The 17,923-nt window shown below is 29.5% G+C and overlaps 3 protein-coding genes across 5 annotated transcripts; 1 reads left to right on the top strand and 2 right to left on the bottom strand.

Annotated features, from left to right (window-relative positions):
- Positions 1 to 1,338: 1,338 nt before the first annotated feature.
- Positions 1,339 to 3,376, top strand: LOC114369349. The gene is made up of 4 exons (XM_028326566.1): positions 1,339 to 1,734; positions 1,930 to 2,177; positions 2,572 to 2,794; positions 2,932 to 3,376. Exons 1-4 carry the CDS (start codon positions 1,594 to 1,596, stop codon positions 3,052 to 3,054), a joined length of 735 nt encoding a protein of 244 aa, XP_028182367.1. The 5' UTR covers positions 1,339 to 1,593; the 3' UTR covers positions 3,055 to 3,376.
- A 57-nt stretch (positions 3,377 to 3,433) lies between these two features.
- Positions 3,434 to 5,071, bottom strand: LOC114369345 (peroxidase 66-like). Its single transcript, XM_028326565.1, has 3 exons — positions 4,826 to 5,071; positions 4,492 to 4,680; positions 3,434 to 4,136 (listed from the first exon to the last, which is right to left on the bottom strand). Exons 1-3 carry the CDS (start codon positions 5,039 to 5,041, stop codon positions 3,573 to 3,575), a joined length of 969 nt encoding a protein of 322 aa, XP_028182366.1. The 5' UTR covers positions 5,042 to 5,071; the 3' UTR covers positions 3,434 to 3,572.
- A 6,627-nt stretch (positions 5,072 to 11,698) lies between these two features.
- LOC114370193 (transcription factor TCP19-like) lies at positions 11,699 to 13,169 on the bottom strand. Of its 3 annotated transcripts, XM_028327480.1 has the most exons (3): positions 13,116 to 13,138; positions 12,886 to 12,990; positions 11,699 to 12,785 (listed from the first exon to the last, which is right to left on the bottom strand). In XM_028327480.1, exon 3 carries the CDS (start codon positions 12,781 to 12,783, stop codon positions 11,848 to 11,850), a length of 936 nt encoding a protein of 311 aa, XP_028183281.1. In that variant the 5' UTR covers positions 12,784 to 12,785; positions 12,886 to 12,990; positions 13,116 to 13,138; the 3' UTR covers positions 11,699 to 11,847. The 3 variants fall into 3 exon arrangements, with proteins under 3 accessions (XP_028183281.1, XP_028183279.1, XP_028183280.1); XM_028327478.1 differs by lacking the exon at positions 12,886 to 12,990 and having other exon boundaries at positions 13,116 to 13,169; XM_028327479.1 differs by having other exon boundaries at positions 11,699 to 12,990; positions 13,116 to 13,137.
- Between the last annotated feature and the right edge of the window lie 4,754 nt (positions 13,170 to 17,923).

Here is a 17,923-nt window from a genome sequence, read left to right as displayed (position 1 = left end):
CATCAAAAGCATGTCAATATGATTTTTGTCTAATGAAAAATAATTTATTAATATATATAATCACTGTATGCTTATACTAATAATCTATACTCTAGATTGTAGTCAAAATTTACTATTTGGGAACAAGTGCGAACTGTCACCGTGGAAAATTGCAAGTTTCCAGATTGTGGAATTACGTGTTGTCAAAATAACTTGACAAAATGATTGATTAACAAGTTGCATATCTAACCGGCAAAAACAACGAAGGGTGTAATATGGAAGCAACAAAACGTACGTAAACTAATTAATTGGAAATAAAGTCGATGATCAACAGAATACTTTGACTAAGTAATAATAATAGATTGACCAAAATAAACAGATTATATTTAGCGCAAAAAAAAACATAAATATAACACGAAAGACTAGATTAAACGACATATAGCAAGCAACGTAATTAAACGGAAGATAGAAGAAAACGAATAACGAAACTAGAACAAGCACGATGCAAGTGAGTGAGGAAGAAAATTTTATTTACGTTCTAAACAAAACTTGAAATCAAAGAAATCATAGAAAGAATCAACCTTAAAAGCATGGAATTTTGAAAATAACCTGCGTTAAATTTTAAAAGGAAATTGCAAAGGTTGAAGGGGATGCCAGAATTTGAATGGAACCATGTTCTTTGTTTGTTCTTTTGTAGGATTGAATATTCTTTTTTTTTTACTTCTTATTTTCTATTTTGTTATATTTCTTAACAGGGTGGGATTAGACAGAATCGACTTTTTCTTTTCTAAAATTGAAAAAATTCACATGAGCATGATCAGAAAGTGTACATATAATAGCATAAAATTAATAAAATAACATTATTTAACTATATTTAATTCCTTAAAAAATATTTTAAGAAAAATAATTTTAGTTCATAATCCGACTGGATCTTCGTTTGACGTAAACCCCAATTTGGATTCTTTTCATTTGTTTGGGAATAAAACAATGACTGGTAGCGGGCTGGAGATGATGTTGTTATCATTGCCCAAGTTATGCCCTCAGTTTAAAGGTGTGAAAATAAAGCAATATCCCTTCCATGTTCTTTTTGGTTTTTCCTTTCTTGGAATTCACCATTTGTCTCTGCTCTTCTATTTCGGTGCCATTTTTATCAACTCTTATGTGTTTTTCAGGCTATACTTTACTCTTTAATGTTTTTTTATCAACAATTATTAATTTATTAATTTTTGTTAATAAAAATATTGGAAGTCACTATCTATCTCTTCTTTTCTCCGTTCACCCTTTACTCTTTAAGTATTTATGTATTGTTCGTTCTTCCCACCCTACATTTGTAGGGTTTGAAGTTGAGTAAACTTGGGGTTTTTTATTGATTTATATTTTGTGTTATCCCATCATCTATATTTAATTCCTATGCTAAGAGTCTTTGTTTCGAAACCAGCAGAGAAGCAAAAAATACAAAGAAAATTTGAGGTGGAAAAAGCAAAATCGTTAGGTGGGAATAGCACGGGCCCAACGAATGACGTCCAAAAATTACGTACCATGAACTGAACAGAAATTAGGCCGAACAGGTAAACATAAACTGAATAAAGAGAGAGAAACGTTGGTGGCCATGTAATGACAGAGAGGCCAACGAGGAAGAGAAAAATGGGAGACACAAAGGAGAGAGCTACGAAGAAACCCGCGGCAAAATGGCCTCTCATCAAACCCAAAAAGAATCTTCAGATTAGCCGCCTCCGAGATTTCGATCTCTTCACGGTTACAATTCCACCTTCTTCTTTCAATTTTGAGTTCTTTTTTTCTTTATATCTAACTCGATAATGGGATTTTGATTGCTTCAAATTCTGTTGAAATTTTAATTTTCCGAAACAAATTAAACAGTGCAAAAGTAGGTAATAGTGTCTGCTAAATGTATTTATGTGCTCATTAATTAATCTCTATTTCATGTTTTAGGTCCAGAATTTTTTCTCCTCCGCTGAATCAAAGGCATTCGTTAAAATTGCTGAAGAAATTGGTTTTACTCATCAGGGGAGTCTAGGTCCAACTTATGGCGAAGCATTCAGAGATAATGATCGAATGTTGGTGGATGATCCTGTCCTTGCAGATACTATTTGGGAGTCTGGACTTAGCAAACTATTTTCTGATATTAAAATTCGAGGAAAGGTTGCTGTAGGCCTCAATCCAAATATTAGATTCTATAGGTTCGTTTGTTTTCTGAGGCTAAACTTTCTCCTGATGTAGTTACTAGTTAGTTAGTAATAGTATAGCTTTTCTGTTTGCTAAAGCTTATATCTTTGGACATTGCATTTTCATTTAGTATTCCATCATTGGAGCATCAAAAAATTGACACTACATGTGACACCATATATAATTATCTATATGCGGCACTTACTTTTTATTTGTTTTCTTATATACACATCAAATGTTGTCCCACTTTGATGTTCATCAAATATTTTCCTTTTAGTTTATGCTATCCTCTTCATGAACAGAATACACCACTGGTCTCTTTAAATTTGGTTCTGAGAGAAAAATGTTGATAATTTAAATGCATTTGTCTTCACTAGTGAATAGTGATGATGTACTTTTGCATTTCAGGTACAAGGTTGGTCAGCGCTTTGGACGGCATATTGATGAAAGTGTTGATCTTGGAGATGGAAAACGCACTTATTATACTCTGCTAGTGTATTTGAGTGGTGGGCCTGGTGAACTTAAATCAAAGCCCAAAAATGATTCCAGCAATCCCTCAGTTTCATCTGTTGATCCTTTAGTTGGAGGAGAAACAGTGTTTTATGGTCAAAGAAACAAAACTGTGGCTGAGGTAAACTATTTATTTTCTTCTAGTGAAGTATGGGTTGGTAATATTTCCTTTACACTTCAATTGAGTGTGAATTTTTGCTTAATGCAAATTTTGGAATGTATGCTTTGGGTGTTGATAATACAATATTGATTTTACAGGTGGCTCCTACTGAAGGGACAGCCCTACTGCACCTTCATGGAGATAAATGTTTGTTGCATGAAGCCAGAAATGTTACCAAGGGTGTCAAGTACGTGTTTCGTTCAGATGTAGTATTTGCATGAAGTCTGAAGAATGGTTCATGTCTTATACCAAATATCCTGGTATATACATCTCCTGAGTCCTGAAGGCTTTTTCTTTGTTAGAACTTAGCATATTACTCAAAAGTAAAAATATCTGTGTTATCTTAATTTTTGGTGTTGGTAATTTGTTCTGTATGAAAATTTATGCAACAGATAATTTACTTTTACATGTAATGTGTAAACAAAACAGGGAAGTCATTTTGAAAAACTCATATAGTAAGAAAATCAGGTTAACTAAACCAGCTACCTACTCAGAAAATTAAGGGCAGCCTGGTACTATAATATTAACCTCCCATTACTCAGACATTATGAGTATTTATATCTTTTTCTTGAGTGATATTAAGGGATGCCATTCATAAAATGAAGTATATAAGCATAATCAATTTTATTTCAACATGAGTAATAACAAGATCTTTATGATGGCCTTGAAAATTGTAATTAACAAATGAGGTGACAGAAAAAAAGAATCAGGACAAATTACTCTCTATTTTCTGTCTCTCTCAATTCACAATCCTGCAATTAAGTCTCACTTCTCCATTTCTAGAGCCTCTTAAATTTCCAAGTTTCAACATTGAAGCTGTAAACTCTTTGAAGAACAAGCTCTGGTCTTTCACAAATGCTTCAACAAACCATCTAGTCCTGTGATCACCAACAAGTGATTGATCTGAAAAAAACACACCTTTTCCAGCCAACAGTTGTTTATAATAGTCATTGTCAAACACTGATGCCGTTGAGTCCAGGAACTGTCCTGCATTATGGTTGTGGTTTGGTTTTGGACATTTCTTTCTTAGGTCTAAAGCAAACTCGGTGTTCATACTTGGATCAGTGTCATGCAATGAACTAAAATTACGAAGACGTGCCTCAAAGGAAGAACAATGTGAAAAGCCTAGAGTGTGACCTCCAGATAAAGTTACTAAATCTTTAACTGTCAAACCTCTCTTAGCAAAGCTCTGAATTAGTTGGCTCACATTGGAGGTTGGAGCGGGTAAGTTGATGGTATCAGATGCCTTTGATACTCTTCCATCTTTCCTTCCTTTCAGTACATTCCAATATGGACCTCCAGACTGTCATAGTAAATAAGAAATATTGATATTGTAATAAGTAACTTACTTTCACTTACCTCAAGATATGCTAATGTTTCATGGAGTGATCATTATGGAAATGTAGAGATCAATAATAATATCCAACATACTAAATATCCTGAATAATAATTTATATGCTATTCAAGATTCTCAGGAATGAGTGATCAGTGTGTATAGAAATTTTAAATATTTATCTAGAATTTATTTAGGCATTATCCAAACCTATCATGTGATTTAGATTCTTTCAATGGAATATTTTATGAGATCATCGAATATGTCTACTAAAGAGTACCAAGATTTTAGCAGGTCTAAAACAGTTTGGAGACTTAGATATTACCATGGCTACCACATTGCTAGCTGAAATGGCAATTATATCAGCACAAGAAACAGTGCGTGGGCAAGCCAATTCAAGCTTTGCTTTGGCTTCATCAATCACATAGAATGATCGAACTGAGATATTAGGAGGGCCATCTTTCTCAGCTTGGTTAGTGGCTGTTGAGTCCAGCAATATTGAGGCATCACACCCCTACCATTGAACATCAATCAATAATCATATACCAATTACAGTATTACACATAAGCACACATAAGCCATTTTAATCATTCATCAGTATGAATATTGTGTGTGCATGCATGCTAGTGTTTTTTATTTTATTGAGTGAAAGATCATACCCTTATGAAACAGTCATGGAAGAACATTCTCAAGATACGGGCTGGGACTTTTGGGTCATGCTTAGAAGCTTTGAGAACAGTCTCTGAAATTATTTTTTCCACTTGTGGACATGTTTGGTCATAGTAATGAGCATGAAGTTCAGCTTTGGATACTGAAAATATTATCAAGAGGAGGAAAATGATTGGTAAGATGTTTTCTGCTGGCAGAGGGGCCATCTGATAAATCAGAATTATTGTACTTTGAAAATGAGGCTTGGATGAGAACTTCATGAAAAGATGCATTGAGGTATATATAGAATAGAAGTGTACGATTTGGCACAATGCTTAATTTTGAATCACTGTACTTCAAAAGTTGGAATATTAGCCTAGAAGTACAGATTTTGACCTCCCTTCTCTTCTGCCTTAAGACCTATATCAAACCACCTACACACATCTTCTGTTACCAACAGAAGTACAAACAGAGGGTTACTATCGTACTTATCATTGATTATTGCTGAGTAAGACCTTAAGGGGATGTTAGAGGTTTTATTCCTTGTAATTAAGAATAAGCTTTTCCTCAAACATCGTTGTTAGGTAACATGTTATTTCATAAGTTCTATTGGTATATGCCTCTCATGTTAGTTTAGTTAAGTTGTAAAGTTGATGAGAATAGTGCAAGATTCTGCACTAACAAATGGGCACCATTGTTTGGGAAGTTCCCCTTAATCTGATACTTGAGTAATTAGAAAGGAAATCAAAACTAATAAAAAGAATATTGTTTGGACCAAAAAGAAAAGAAGAAAATGGAATACTGTTCATTTTTCTGGTTGAACCCAATGTTAAAAAACTCGGGTCGGTTACGGTACCAACCAGTGAACTGGCAAATAACCAGTGTAGTGTAGGGTAGCGTTTTATTTTAGGCCAATCATGCATGCAAACTGATATTAGACAGGTTGAAGTTAAATAATTAATCTGAACCGGTGTCAATTTTTGTAGCTCAACCGGTTTTCAAAAAATATTTAGAATAAATGTGATACTAGTAATTTGAGATCTATTGAATACTTAAAGTAACAGCAAGTGAGCAACCACTCTACCACAATTACAACTGGTTTGACCGGCCATTCATTGGTTGAACCAATGATTTAATGAGTAATGACCCAATACTTTGGTTGAGTCATGATCAGACTAAGTTTATTAACACTAATTGAAATATTGAAGTTATCGAAACAGTAAGTTATAAATAATATGCTCATAACAAAATGAGTAATGTGGTTTCTTTTGACAGTATTTTTTTATTAATTCCCTTATAAAGAAAATAAAAAGGTAAATATATTTAAATATGTTGAAAACATAAAAGTATTTAACATGTTCTTCGTTTGGTGAGATTATTAGTAAAAAATGTTGTATATAGATTTAGAGAGCTCGACATGCAAGACGCTAATGTGATTAACTTGGATTTCAGTCAAAGGTTAATGAAGATTTGTTTTGGTATTTAATCTTTTAAAAGATTTATTTTGGTCATTTATCTCTTAACTTTAAATTAATGTTATCATTTCAAAACAATGATCATTTTCAATTTTGAGATGCAAATTTAAACTTTCTTTTTATTAATTCGAGACATGAAACTTGTCTCATTAGATTCACTTACACTAAAATTATAAAATCCTTATTCAAAAAAAAAAAGTCAACATGACAAAATTCATGTGAAAAAAGGGAGTCCTTTAAGTAAATGAAATTTATAAAAACAAATGTTATATTTTTTATTTTTGCAGCTTGTGGGACTATTTTTTAGGTAATTTTCTCCATGTTTATCTCTCTTTTGGTTCAAACATTAGTTAGGATGTGTAGTTTTTATATAGGTGAATCTAATGGAAAAGTTTCACATATTGAGTCAATAAAAAAAAAGTTCAAAAATTTATACCAAAATCAAAAACGATCTTTATTTTAGAAGGACAATATTAATCCAAATTTACAAGATAAAATGTCAAATTGAATCTTTTCAAAGATAAATGATGAAAATAAACTTTAATATAAAAAAAAGGTGATAGGTCAAAAGTATTATGTTTTAGCCTTTTTTGAGTATGGTGTTTGCGTGGTTTATTTTTAAGATGGAAATGATAAAACAAATATTTTCTTCATCTTAGTGTTGCATCTGGGAAAAAATTATTCTAAAATATATGTCACATTTAAATTTTTAATGTAACATTAATTGATTTTTTCACTAATATTTCTAATAAATGTCACTTTAGTTTTTTAATTTATATTAATACTATTTATTTTTATCTATTTATTAATTTTTTTTTTATCTATGTAAGATAACCTAGGATAATACTTATTTTAGGACGGAGAAAGTAGTGTAATATAATTGTGTGTTTGAAAAGCATGTTGAACACAAAATATGAGCTAAGTGAAAAAAGTTCAAATTTATTAAAAATGTTAGAGAGAGCGGAGAGAAAAAAGAAAAAAAAAGGAAGAGATGAGTGACATTCTATTAAATGATTTATTATAATATAAGATATAATTTTTAAAAATAATTTTATTGATGGATTAGATATTCATCCATAAAAATATTGTTAATGGATAGATTGAATGATTTTTGTTAAATTGTTTATGGATTGATTGAAATTTTTAAATAAAATTTACTGGACATAAAAAAATTTGTTAATGAATGGAAAAAAATTTAAAATAATTTTTTAATGAATCAAAATAGATTGATAAATTATTTTTAATATATTCATTATAATATACTTTTTGTGGTGGTGCTGCGTACTTAAAATATTAAACATTAAAATATAATTTTTTTCTACTTATTTTTTAAAATTTATGAATTTAGCCTTTATTTTTTAATCGAGATATTTTATATTTTACTTTTAATAAATTCACCATTTTAGTTTTTTTATTTTTAATTAAGATATTTCGTCTTTTATTTTTTAAAGATATGTGATTTTAATTTCGTTGATTAATTTCAAACTGGTTGATGGTGTATTTTTAACTTCTTTTTTTAATAAATTAAGTTTATTAATAATTAAATAATTTAAAAAGAACATTTGTCACATATGATAAATAAATAGTTGTCTTGTTAACATTTAAAAAATATATAAATCAATGTTTGAAATTGATTATAAAGATTAAAATTTTGAATTTTTTAACCGAAGAATGAAATATCTAAATTAAAAAAATAAAAGATTAAAATGGTGAACTTTTTAAAAATAAAAGATGAAATGTTCCAATAAAAAAAATAAGAAATTAAAAGATTAAATTTTAAAAAATCGAAAAATGAAAATTACAGTCAATCTCAAAAGCTAGTATACGTGTACCTTCTGCTATGCGTGCTTACACATCCAAAAGTTTTGGCAGGTATTTTAAGATAATTGATTATGACAGTGCTATCGTATTTTAAAGTTTTTCCATTCAAGAATCATACCTAAAGAAAATAAGTAATGATAAAAGGATATTTATCTTTTTTAAATACCTAATTAAACATCAGTCCTTTTTTTACCTCTCTTCTTCTATCATATTATATAACCTGTAATATCTATATATTTTTCTCTTTTCACTCTCTCACTAGGTAGGTGTCATATAACATATTAGGTGTTCATAAATTACTTTCAAAGAAAAATTCAGGTTTTGTTTTTCAATTTTGATAAGGTATATTTTCAAATTTTACCACTCAATTTTTAATTTTTGTGTATTTTACAACCGCTAATAGACTTTTATACCAAACTAAGTGATTTTATAAAATTATATAACAAATTAAGTGATTTCAAAAATTATTTATCAAAATGTTATCTTTTGAAATTGGTTGTAATTATAATCAATGTAAAAAAATATCTTTTTGTTTCAATTATACTTGTCATTGATGCACAAACATCTAAAAAATAACTTTTTATATCATTTTGTTATCAACATGATGATACAATACAAAAAAAAAAAACAAAAGTTGAATGATAAAATTCTTAAAGAAATAAACTTGAATGATAAAATCCGCAAAATTATTAAAATTGAGTCATAAAAATTTAAAAATTAAAATATGATAAAATCCACAATAATAAAAATTTGATGGTAAAATTTAAAATTAAACCTTTTGATAATTCAGCATAAACACTCAATAAAATCAAGTGGATAGTTCAAATGTTGAGTTTGAGGCATAAGCCTTTAAGTACTAAACTTTAACCTTGTGTTTAAGAATTTTAAAATTTCAAGAAATTTGAATTGTTTTAATTTTAATTTTCTTTATTTTTCAAATATCTTGTTTGGATAAATCAATTCAAATTTCTTAAATTTTAAATTTTTTGTTTAGGTAAGGCAATTTAATTTCTTCCATATGCAAAATTTTAATTTTATATTTTAAATAGATGAAATTTTAATATTAAACTTTATAGAAAACAAACACAATCTAATTTTGAAATATTAATTAAAAAAATATTTTTCAATTTTTAATAATTTAAAAATACAAAATATTGATAATTTTAACTAGGATTGTTTTGTCTTACCACAATCAGTGATGTTTTTAAACCGACATTAATCAAGGCTATTTTTCGATCGACATCAAATAAGATTTTTTTTGTCAAAGTATTTTGGAAATATTTGTCCGCTAACGTCAGCCGGGACTATTTTTTGGCTAACGTTGGTTGACTCTATTTTTCAGTCAATGTTGGCTAGGCTTTTTAAGGTCGACATCGACTAGGGTATTTTCGAACGACATTGACCAAGGATATTTTTAGCCAACGTCGACCTAAAAAATCCTAGTAGGCATTGACAAAAAAATCTACCCAATATTAGCTAAAAAATAGTTTGGTCGATGCCGACCAATAGAACCTACCCGATGCCGGTTGACAAACATCATTTGTCAACGTTGGTCGAAAAATTCCTAGTCGAAGTTAGCTAAAAAAATAGCCCTAACAAATGTCGGACAAAAACCCTACCCAACACCGGCTATAAAAATAGCCTTGACTGATACTGGCTAAAAAATAACTCTAACTAATGTTGACCGAAAAAATTCTAGTGGATGTCGACTGTAAGAACCTAGTTGATGTCGACTAAAAATAGTCATGTCCGATGTCGGTCAAAAATACCTAGCTGGTGTTAGAAGAAAAACCATAGTCAACATCAACAAAAAAACCTAGCTAATGTAGTTAAGAAATAACTCTGGCTGATGTCAGAAAAAAAAAAAGTCTTAATCGACGTCAGCTAAGAAAATCTAATTGGCATTAGCCAAAACACCTTAGCTAACATCAATTGAAAAATAACCCTAGCTGATATTGGCTAAAAAATAGCTTTGACTGATGTTGGTTGGAAAACCATAGCAACTGTCTACTCAAAAGTTAGTCATGAATGATGTCAGTAGAAAAAATCTAGCCAACATTGGCGAAAAAAATCATTGGTCAACATCAATTGAAAAACCTGGATGGCAACGGCAAAAAAAATCCTTGGTCGACGTTAGCAAAAAATTCCTATGACTGACATCAGTGAGAAAATAATCTTAACTAACATCATCTAAAATAAATCTTAGCCAATATTGACAAAAAATAATTTTGGTTGACACATACAAAAAAATTATGATAGAAAAAACTCTGGCCAACATCAGTGAAAAATAACTTATGTCAATATCAGGCGTAAAAACTTTGATCACCCGTAATTACAAGTGTTGAGCGAGAAAGAGTCGCGAGCAATAACATGAATTATAATGAGCATTTCTGAAAAAAGAATTTCAAATTTTATATTTTTTTAGAGAATTTGAAATCTCACTATTTTAGTCCATCAAAATTATTCATAAAAATATCAAAAATTAAATTTCCTTTTAAATACTTTATCCAAACAAGTTATTCTATCATGAATATTTTTAAATTTATTGAAAAAATGAATTTCCTGCTAAATTGTTTCATCTAAACAAACTATAAAGGCATGACTCCGGTTAAAGTTGGCGTTTTTAGCCCGATAATCCAATATTATTTGTTTGCTCCATCATTTTAACTTTTCCTTTTTTGTAATTCAAGCTTAGTGTATGAAATTATAATTCAAATATTATTATTTGTTAATGTTGTAACATTATCTCTTTCAAATATATTATTCAGGTAATATTTTTTATCCAGGAAAAAAGTATTATTTTTTATTTTTTTATCACAATAATCATTCTTTCTTATTTTTCTTTCTTTTATTTTCATAGATTTCCTTTGATTTAATTTCTTTGAATTTGAAGATAAGTATATCATTTGTCAAATTAAAAATCTGTACCGACATAATATAATATATATGATTATTAATAAATAATTTTATTCCTTAAATTTATAATTATGAATTTGATTCTTAATCATACTTGAAGAAGGATTAATCTTTGAGTTTCCATTGATAAAACTAATTCACTCCGAAAACTGAAACCTGTACCAAATTAAAAAGTACCTACCTTGAGAAGGTCGCACTGTGTTGAGGAGCTACAATGTACCTCCAGAATCGACACGTGTAGAGAGGGCCAGGCTGCTTCCACCCATGAGCGGGCCCCACAAAATCATACGTACACGTGCTTAAACCCACCATTCAACCACTCACCACACTCCACGGACCACCTCACTTTCCCCACCCATCCATACAACACGTGCACAACTCACGTGACCCCACAACACACCACCTCACCACGCTTTCCCCACCCATCCATACAACACGTGCATTAAAAAAAAAAGATAAAATTACATTTTTAATCTTTTAAATTATCTTCAGTTTCAAATTTAATTTCATTAATTTAATTCATGAATTAAATAATAAAATCGTGTAAATATTGATGTTGATGGTCACATGTTACATTCTTTTAATTTTACCTAATTTTGACTTAAAAAATGCCACATGTCATCTTCATAGCCTTCACCTGATCAAAAATACAATTTTACTTTAAAAAAAATATCAACAGCTTAAATTAAAAGGTTTCAATTAAAATACAATATAATTTGTCCCTAAATCCTCCTAACTATTACAAACAAACATGTCTAAAACTAAAATTGAAAAAACAAAAAATAGACACTAGTATTTGAATATTGTATTAAAGTTCAAGGCTATGAAGAGGGTGGTGGTGGTTGACCTAAAAATTGAAGCTCTTTCTTGTCATAAATTTCGAAGGAGAAATCCTTGAGCATTTGAGTGGAAGCAGCACTGCTAGTGACACTCACAGTGGACGAAGATTTAACAGAACCCGAGGCAGCAGCGTTTATTAAAGAGTGGTGGTGGTTATCATGTTGCATCTGCAAGGCGGAAACGAACCCCGAAATGGGCCGGGCCTGGACGTTGAAAAACGGGGCCGCGGTTGCCGGAATGGCCCAATACTGAGGTGGGTTTGAAGCGTTCGGAAACACGAAGAAAGGCCCAGCAGCAGCACCGTTACCATGCCACAGAGGAACAAGTCCACCACCACCACTTCCATATGCGCTGCTTTGTGCGATTGGTGCCAGCCCTGAAGACACCGAAACCTGGTTTTCGTTCAGGTTGATGAATTCGCTCTTTAATGCTCTTCTCCTTCGCTTTTTCGGAGTGTCTTCTTCTCCCTGGGCTCTCGCTTCCGAGGATGTCGGAATCTTGAGTGTGCCGCCGACCGAGACCGCGATCGCCGGTATGGTGCCGGTTCCGGTGGCCTCGATGATCGCCGGCTCTGCGTGCTCCAGCAACCACCGGATTGTTTCTCCGTCGGACTTGTGTCCCAGTTCCCGCGTCAGCTGAAAGATCCTCGCCGCGCACGTCGCCGGCATACGGATTCTCCGGCCGCGTCCCTCCACCTTCGTGTGCCGGTCCTTCGACGATCGTTTCGCCGCTGCCTCAGTTGACACTGTCAACGACGCCGGAACAACGCTCATTGGAAGCGATACGTCACCGCCTTGCTCCGCGTCCATCACCTCTTCTTTCATTTGCGGAGACGGAGACGGAGATGGGTCCACCATTGGCGGCAGTGGCGTTTCCGAGGTGTCATCGCCACCGTCGTGGGTGGGATTGACTTCCATTCCTGAACGAGAAAATAATAATAATAATAAGAGACCCAGAAAAAATATGATGAAGACCCAGATGAGAAACGAGGAAAAAGATTTTAAATTTGAGAGTTTTACAGAAGCGGGTTATGAAAAAATTATAGTCGGTTAGGCAGGGGTGGGGAGAAGATGAACAGAGAAGCGGATTTTGAAACGTTGACTGTAGTTTGAAGTTTTCTGGCGCTGCGAAGGATTAGAGAGGCTAATTCAGAATTGGAAGAGGGGTTTTCGTAATTAAAAAAAATTGTGAATGCAAAAAAAATATAAAATAAAAATTGGGACAGTAAAGAACGCAGGGAGAAACAAACCCTAACAATGGTGAGAGCCCCACTTATCCGTATGGAAGAGAGGGACCCTCACGCTCAGTGTTCTCTGTATTTATTTGCACAGTGAAATTGAATCAATGGCTGGATACACTCCTCGCGTTAATTTGGCCATTGGGATGGTGCCACGTAGGGAGTCTAGGTTCTACCATGACTTCACTGTTCCTGTTGCACTTTTGTGCCTAATTGATGACAATTTGCGAATTTGTCAATGAAGAAAAAGAAAATAAAAAATTTCCGTATTCTTGGCTGGGTAACAAGAAAGTTATTTAATTTTTATTTATTTTATGGTATTAAATTGAAATCTTCTTCCTTAGCCTTTGTCAAGGATCATAATTGTATATAAAGGTGAATTTTTTTACTCATTAAGATTTATTTGATCATTTGATTAAAAGATATAAATATATTTCATGATTTGATTAAAAGATATAAATTAGTATTTCGTTATTAATATTTATAATTTAAAGATAATATAATAAAGAATATATTCCTAACACATTAATTAAATTTCTCTGTTTACGGAAAAAATAAATATAATATCTTAAGTCTTAATCAAAAATAATATCTTTCTCATAATAAAAAAATGAATTCAAAAATGATATTTTGTTATATAAAGATAAAAGTAAATTAATTAAGAGTAAAATATATTTGACGTGAAAAATATTAATTTTTTTATTAGTTTAATCCCTATAAAAATAAAATATGTTTGTTAGTCTTTAATGGTAAATTCATGAGATGGATTCTTAACATGACTAACACGTTTACTTATTTTATCCTTTTATTTTTTCAACTACACTTAGAAGATATCAAATCCCACTATTATTTTATATTTATTCCTAATCTCAGAAAATCGTCTATGAATTGATAAAAAAATTCAATTTTTAAAAATATTTAACCGCTAAAAATTATTTATTTCATTTTTTAGAGAGTTTAATCGTCATGTAATATTTTATTTCATTTGTAATCAACTGTCTAATGGAATTATTATCGAGAACCAATAAAAATATGTTTTATTTTTATAAATAATAAATTAATATGAGAAGTTTTATGAGAACAAAATTATTATTTTGAAAATTTTAAAGGAACTACATATATATTTGACCCATTATTTAAATATCCAGAAGGGATTAACATACTTGTTCAAGAGTAATTCTAAAAAATTTATCAATTTTCACTCTTCATTTTTAGTCTAACGATTAAAGTGACTTACTTATTAGAACACTAGATTGAAAAAAAAAAAAAGTCAAAGACGAAGAGTAACCCTCTAAAAAAACACAAAGAGCAAAACTCTTTTAAAAATATTTTTAGAATAATCTGATTCGTCCTCAAAGATTAATATTAATAATATTCAATAAATTTTGCTCAATATTATTTTTTGTGTGCAATATTCTTAATATTTAAAACTACATTATATAAATTAATAAATATATGTAAAGACATGAAACAAACTAAAATGAAACATCTATCAGAAAAAAAAATCAAATAAATTTTTTTCACTGAAATTAACTTGTGAGGTTTTTCTGTTTTTTTTTTTTTAAATTTATTACTTCATTAATTTTGTTTGTGATTTTTTATCTATATTAATACTTTTTTTTTTTACATTTCATGTTTTCAACTATCAAATTTCTATAATTATTATAATTAAAAATACCAATAAAAATATCTGAAGTCTTAATAAATTATAAAGCATATAAGAACAATTATAAAATAAATAGCATTAAAAAGTTCATTAAGTCTTATTAATTAAATCATATAAAATATTTTAAATTTTACATTATTATGAATAGAAAAAACAAAAATATACTTTAATATCGTATAACTAATTATTATTTGAAATTATTTATATAATTTTATCGTTTAACATAGTTTTTATAAATTTAAGTATATTTTTAACCACCAAAATAATATTTAAAAATTATAAAAAAAATCTCTTTATAAAGAACGTCAAAATTTTTGTGCCTAACTTTTCATGTAAGACTCCAAGAATCTTAAAATTTATTGAAAGAACTACCTTATATGTTTTGATCAATATATTCATTGAAGCATTTGTGAGAATCAAATAATAGTATTTTTATGTCATGGATTCTACAAAAATTAATTTATTTTGAGCTCAAATTCTAAGCAATTGATTAAGGGATTTAAAACACTTCCCACACGCAAGCAACGTATTCAAAAATTATTTTTACAATGGAGAAACTTGTCTTTTGCAACACAGGTTCAACATGATCCGCTCAATTAAATGATTTAGGCATCTTTTGTTTGCAAAATTTAAGTCATTTTGGCTCGAACGTGTTGATATACAAAAACACCTTAATCAATTTTATGATTCATAGAGTTGTATGAGATAAATTGAGCACCAAAAATTTAACATTCTTTACAAGGGATTCTCAATTTTATAATTATGACGGTTAAAAATTACCACTCTATTGATTAAGCCAATAAGAAAATATTCAAGCCCATAACTATTCTTATGCGGTGGTTTTTAACTGTTATCATGTTAAAAATAGTAACATCGTTAATTTTAAATTAGTGAAAAGGACTATATTGAACCAAACTTTAAAAATAAATGACTAAAATATAATATAAACATATTAACAAAGACAAAAAATGAAAAAATTAAAATATCAAAACAATTGATACTATCTTATCTTTTTAACATAATTTACTAATACTAAATAAACAATATAAAATTAGAATCAATAAATGTATACTAATTATAATGAATTAATAAATATATAATAATATAATTAATATTAATATTAATATAAATACTATTAATAATATAAAAAATTTGACTGGACTAATAATAATAAATTAATAATAGTAAATTAATACATATGTAATAATAACATTAATGTACATAGAAACTTTTTAGAGAAATTCTTAGTTGGACAAAAATCCAACACCTTTTCCTTATACACAACCAATAAAAAGTTTACAACTAATAAACAAAATCAAATAAATCCAGCTTGTTGGAATACATCCCTTATTATTTAGTATATGTCACAATTATATTAAAAAAAAAAAACTTGAACATGAAAGAGTCAATCCTTTGAACAATTAGTGTGGCTATTTAAAGGGTCAATCCTTTGAACAATAGCAACAAAAAGAGTTAGCCAGAGAAAAGTGAACAATATGAACATGAAAACGAGAGAAAATATGTTGAGGGTAAATTTCATATTGTCATTAGTAATATGTTTGTGTGTTTCTTGTTCTTCTGTGAAAATTCGGAGTGATTTGAATTTTGGTATATTATCTAAAGGGTCTATTCCTTCATCTGGGCCTAGTAGAGGAAAAACCCCATATCCTTTTCCTAAAAGTTTGAAATTTGGTATGTTACCTAAAGGGCCTGTTCCTCCATCTGGACCTAGTAGAGGAGAAACTCCAGATCCACCTTATGCATCTACTCATACAAAATTGAATGTTGATATGTTACCAAAAGATTTGTACCCCACTTTGTTTCATCCTACTAGTAATCCAAATGTTCCTTAGCCGTCACACAAAAAGCTTTAAATTGCTTTTAGTTGTAATAATATGAATAAAATGATGTTTCCTTATCATGTATACAATTATATAAGGGGATATGTCTTTTAGTAAAAAAAAAATTTTCCTTAGACATCTCTGTTCCTTGATTATTTTGTATGTCCATATTCGTGCAACTGTAATATGCAATTTTAGTAATTGTTTTTATTTTTTATTTTTTTTACTTAGACATCTTTGTTCCTTGATTATTTTGTACGTCCATATTCGTGCAACTGTAATATTCAATTAAGAGGATATAATAGGAAAATGAAGAAGGTGAGAAGAAAAACAAAAAACAAATATTAAAACCGATGTAGAGGTGACTTATTCTCCCCCTCTTATGTACGGTTATCTCTACTTCAACTAAAACAACCTCCAACTTAGAATCTCACAAATGTATAACTAAAAAATAATCATTATTTGAAATTATTTATATAATTTTATCTTTTAATATAGTTTTTATAAATCTAAGTATATTTTTAACCACAAAAATAATGTTTAAAAATGATAAAAAAAAATAATCGTTGTACAAATAACGTCAAAATTTCCGTACCTGACTTCTCTTGTAAGATTCCATGATTCTTAAAATTTATTAAGAGAACTATCTTATATGTTTTGATCAATATAGTCAAAATCAAATAATTTCATTGAAGCATTTGTGAGAATCAAATATTAGGATTTTTACGTCATAGATTCTACGAAAATCAATTTATTTTGATCTATGTTTTGAGCTCAAATTCCAAACAATTTATTAAGGGATTTAAAACACTTCTCACATACAAGCAACATATTCAAAAAATGTTTTTGGGTGAGATGTTTTTTACAACATAGGTTCAACATGACTCGCTCAATTCTATTATTTAGGTCTCCTTTGTTAGTAACATATAAGTCATTTTGATTGGAATGTGTCCATATAAAAAACACCTTAATCAATTTTTAAGATTCATGGAATTGTATGAGATAAATCGAGCACAAAAAATTTAACATTCTTGCAAAGGGACTTTTAATTTTATAATTTTTAAATATTATTGTGATGTTTAAAAATTACCACTTAATTGATTAACAGATTAAGAAAACATCCAACCCCAAAACTATTGTTTTGTGGTGGTTTTTAATTGTTATCATGTTAAAAATTTTAACATCGTTAATTTTAAATTAGTGAAAAGGACTAAATTCAACAAAACTTTTAAAAATAAATGACTAAAATGTAATCTAATATATTTTATGAACATATTAACGAAGACCAAAAAATTATATATATATATATATAT

Source organism: Glycine soja, chromosome 10 (genome assembly GCF_004193775.1).
Source record: "Glycine soja cultivar W05 chromosome 10, ASM419377v2, whole genome shotgun sequence".
Taxonomy (NCBI): domain Eukaryota; kingdom Viridiplantae; phylum Streptophyta; class Magnoliopsida; order Fabales; family Fabaceae; genus Glycine; species Glycine soja.
This window is presented reverse-complemented; position numbering and strand designations above follow the sequence as displayed.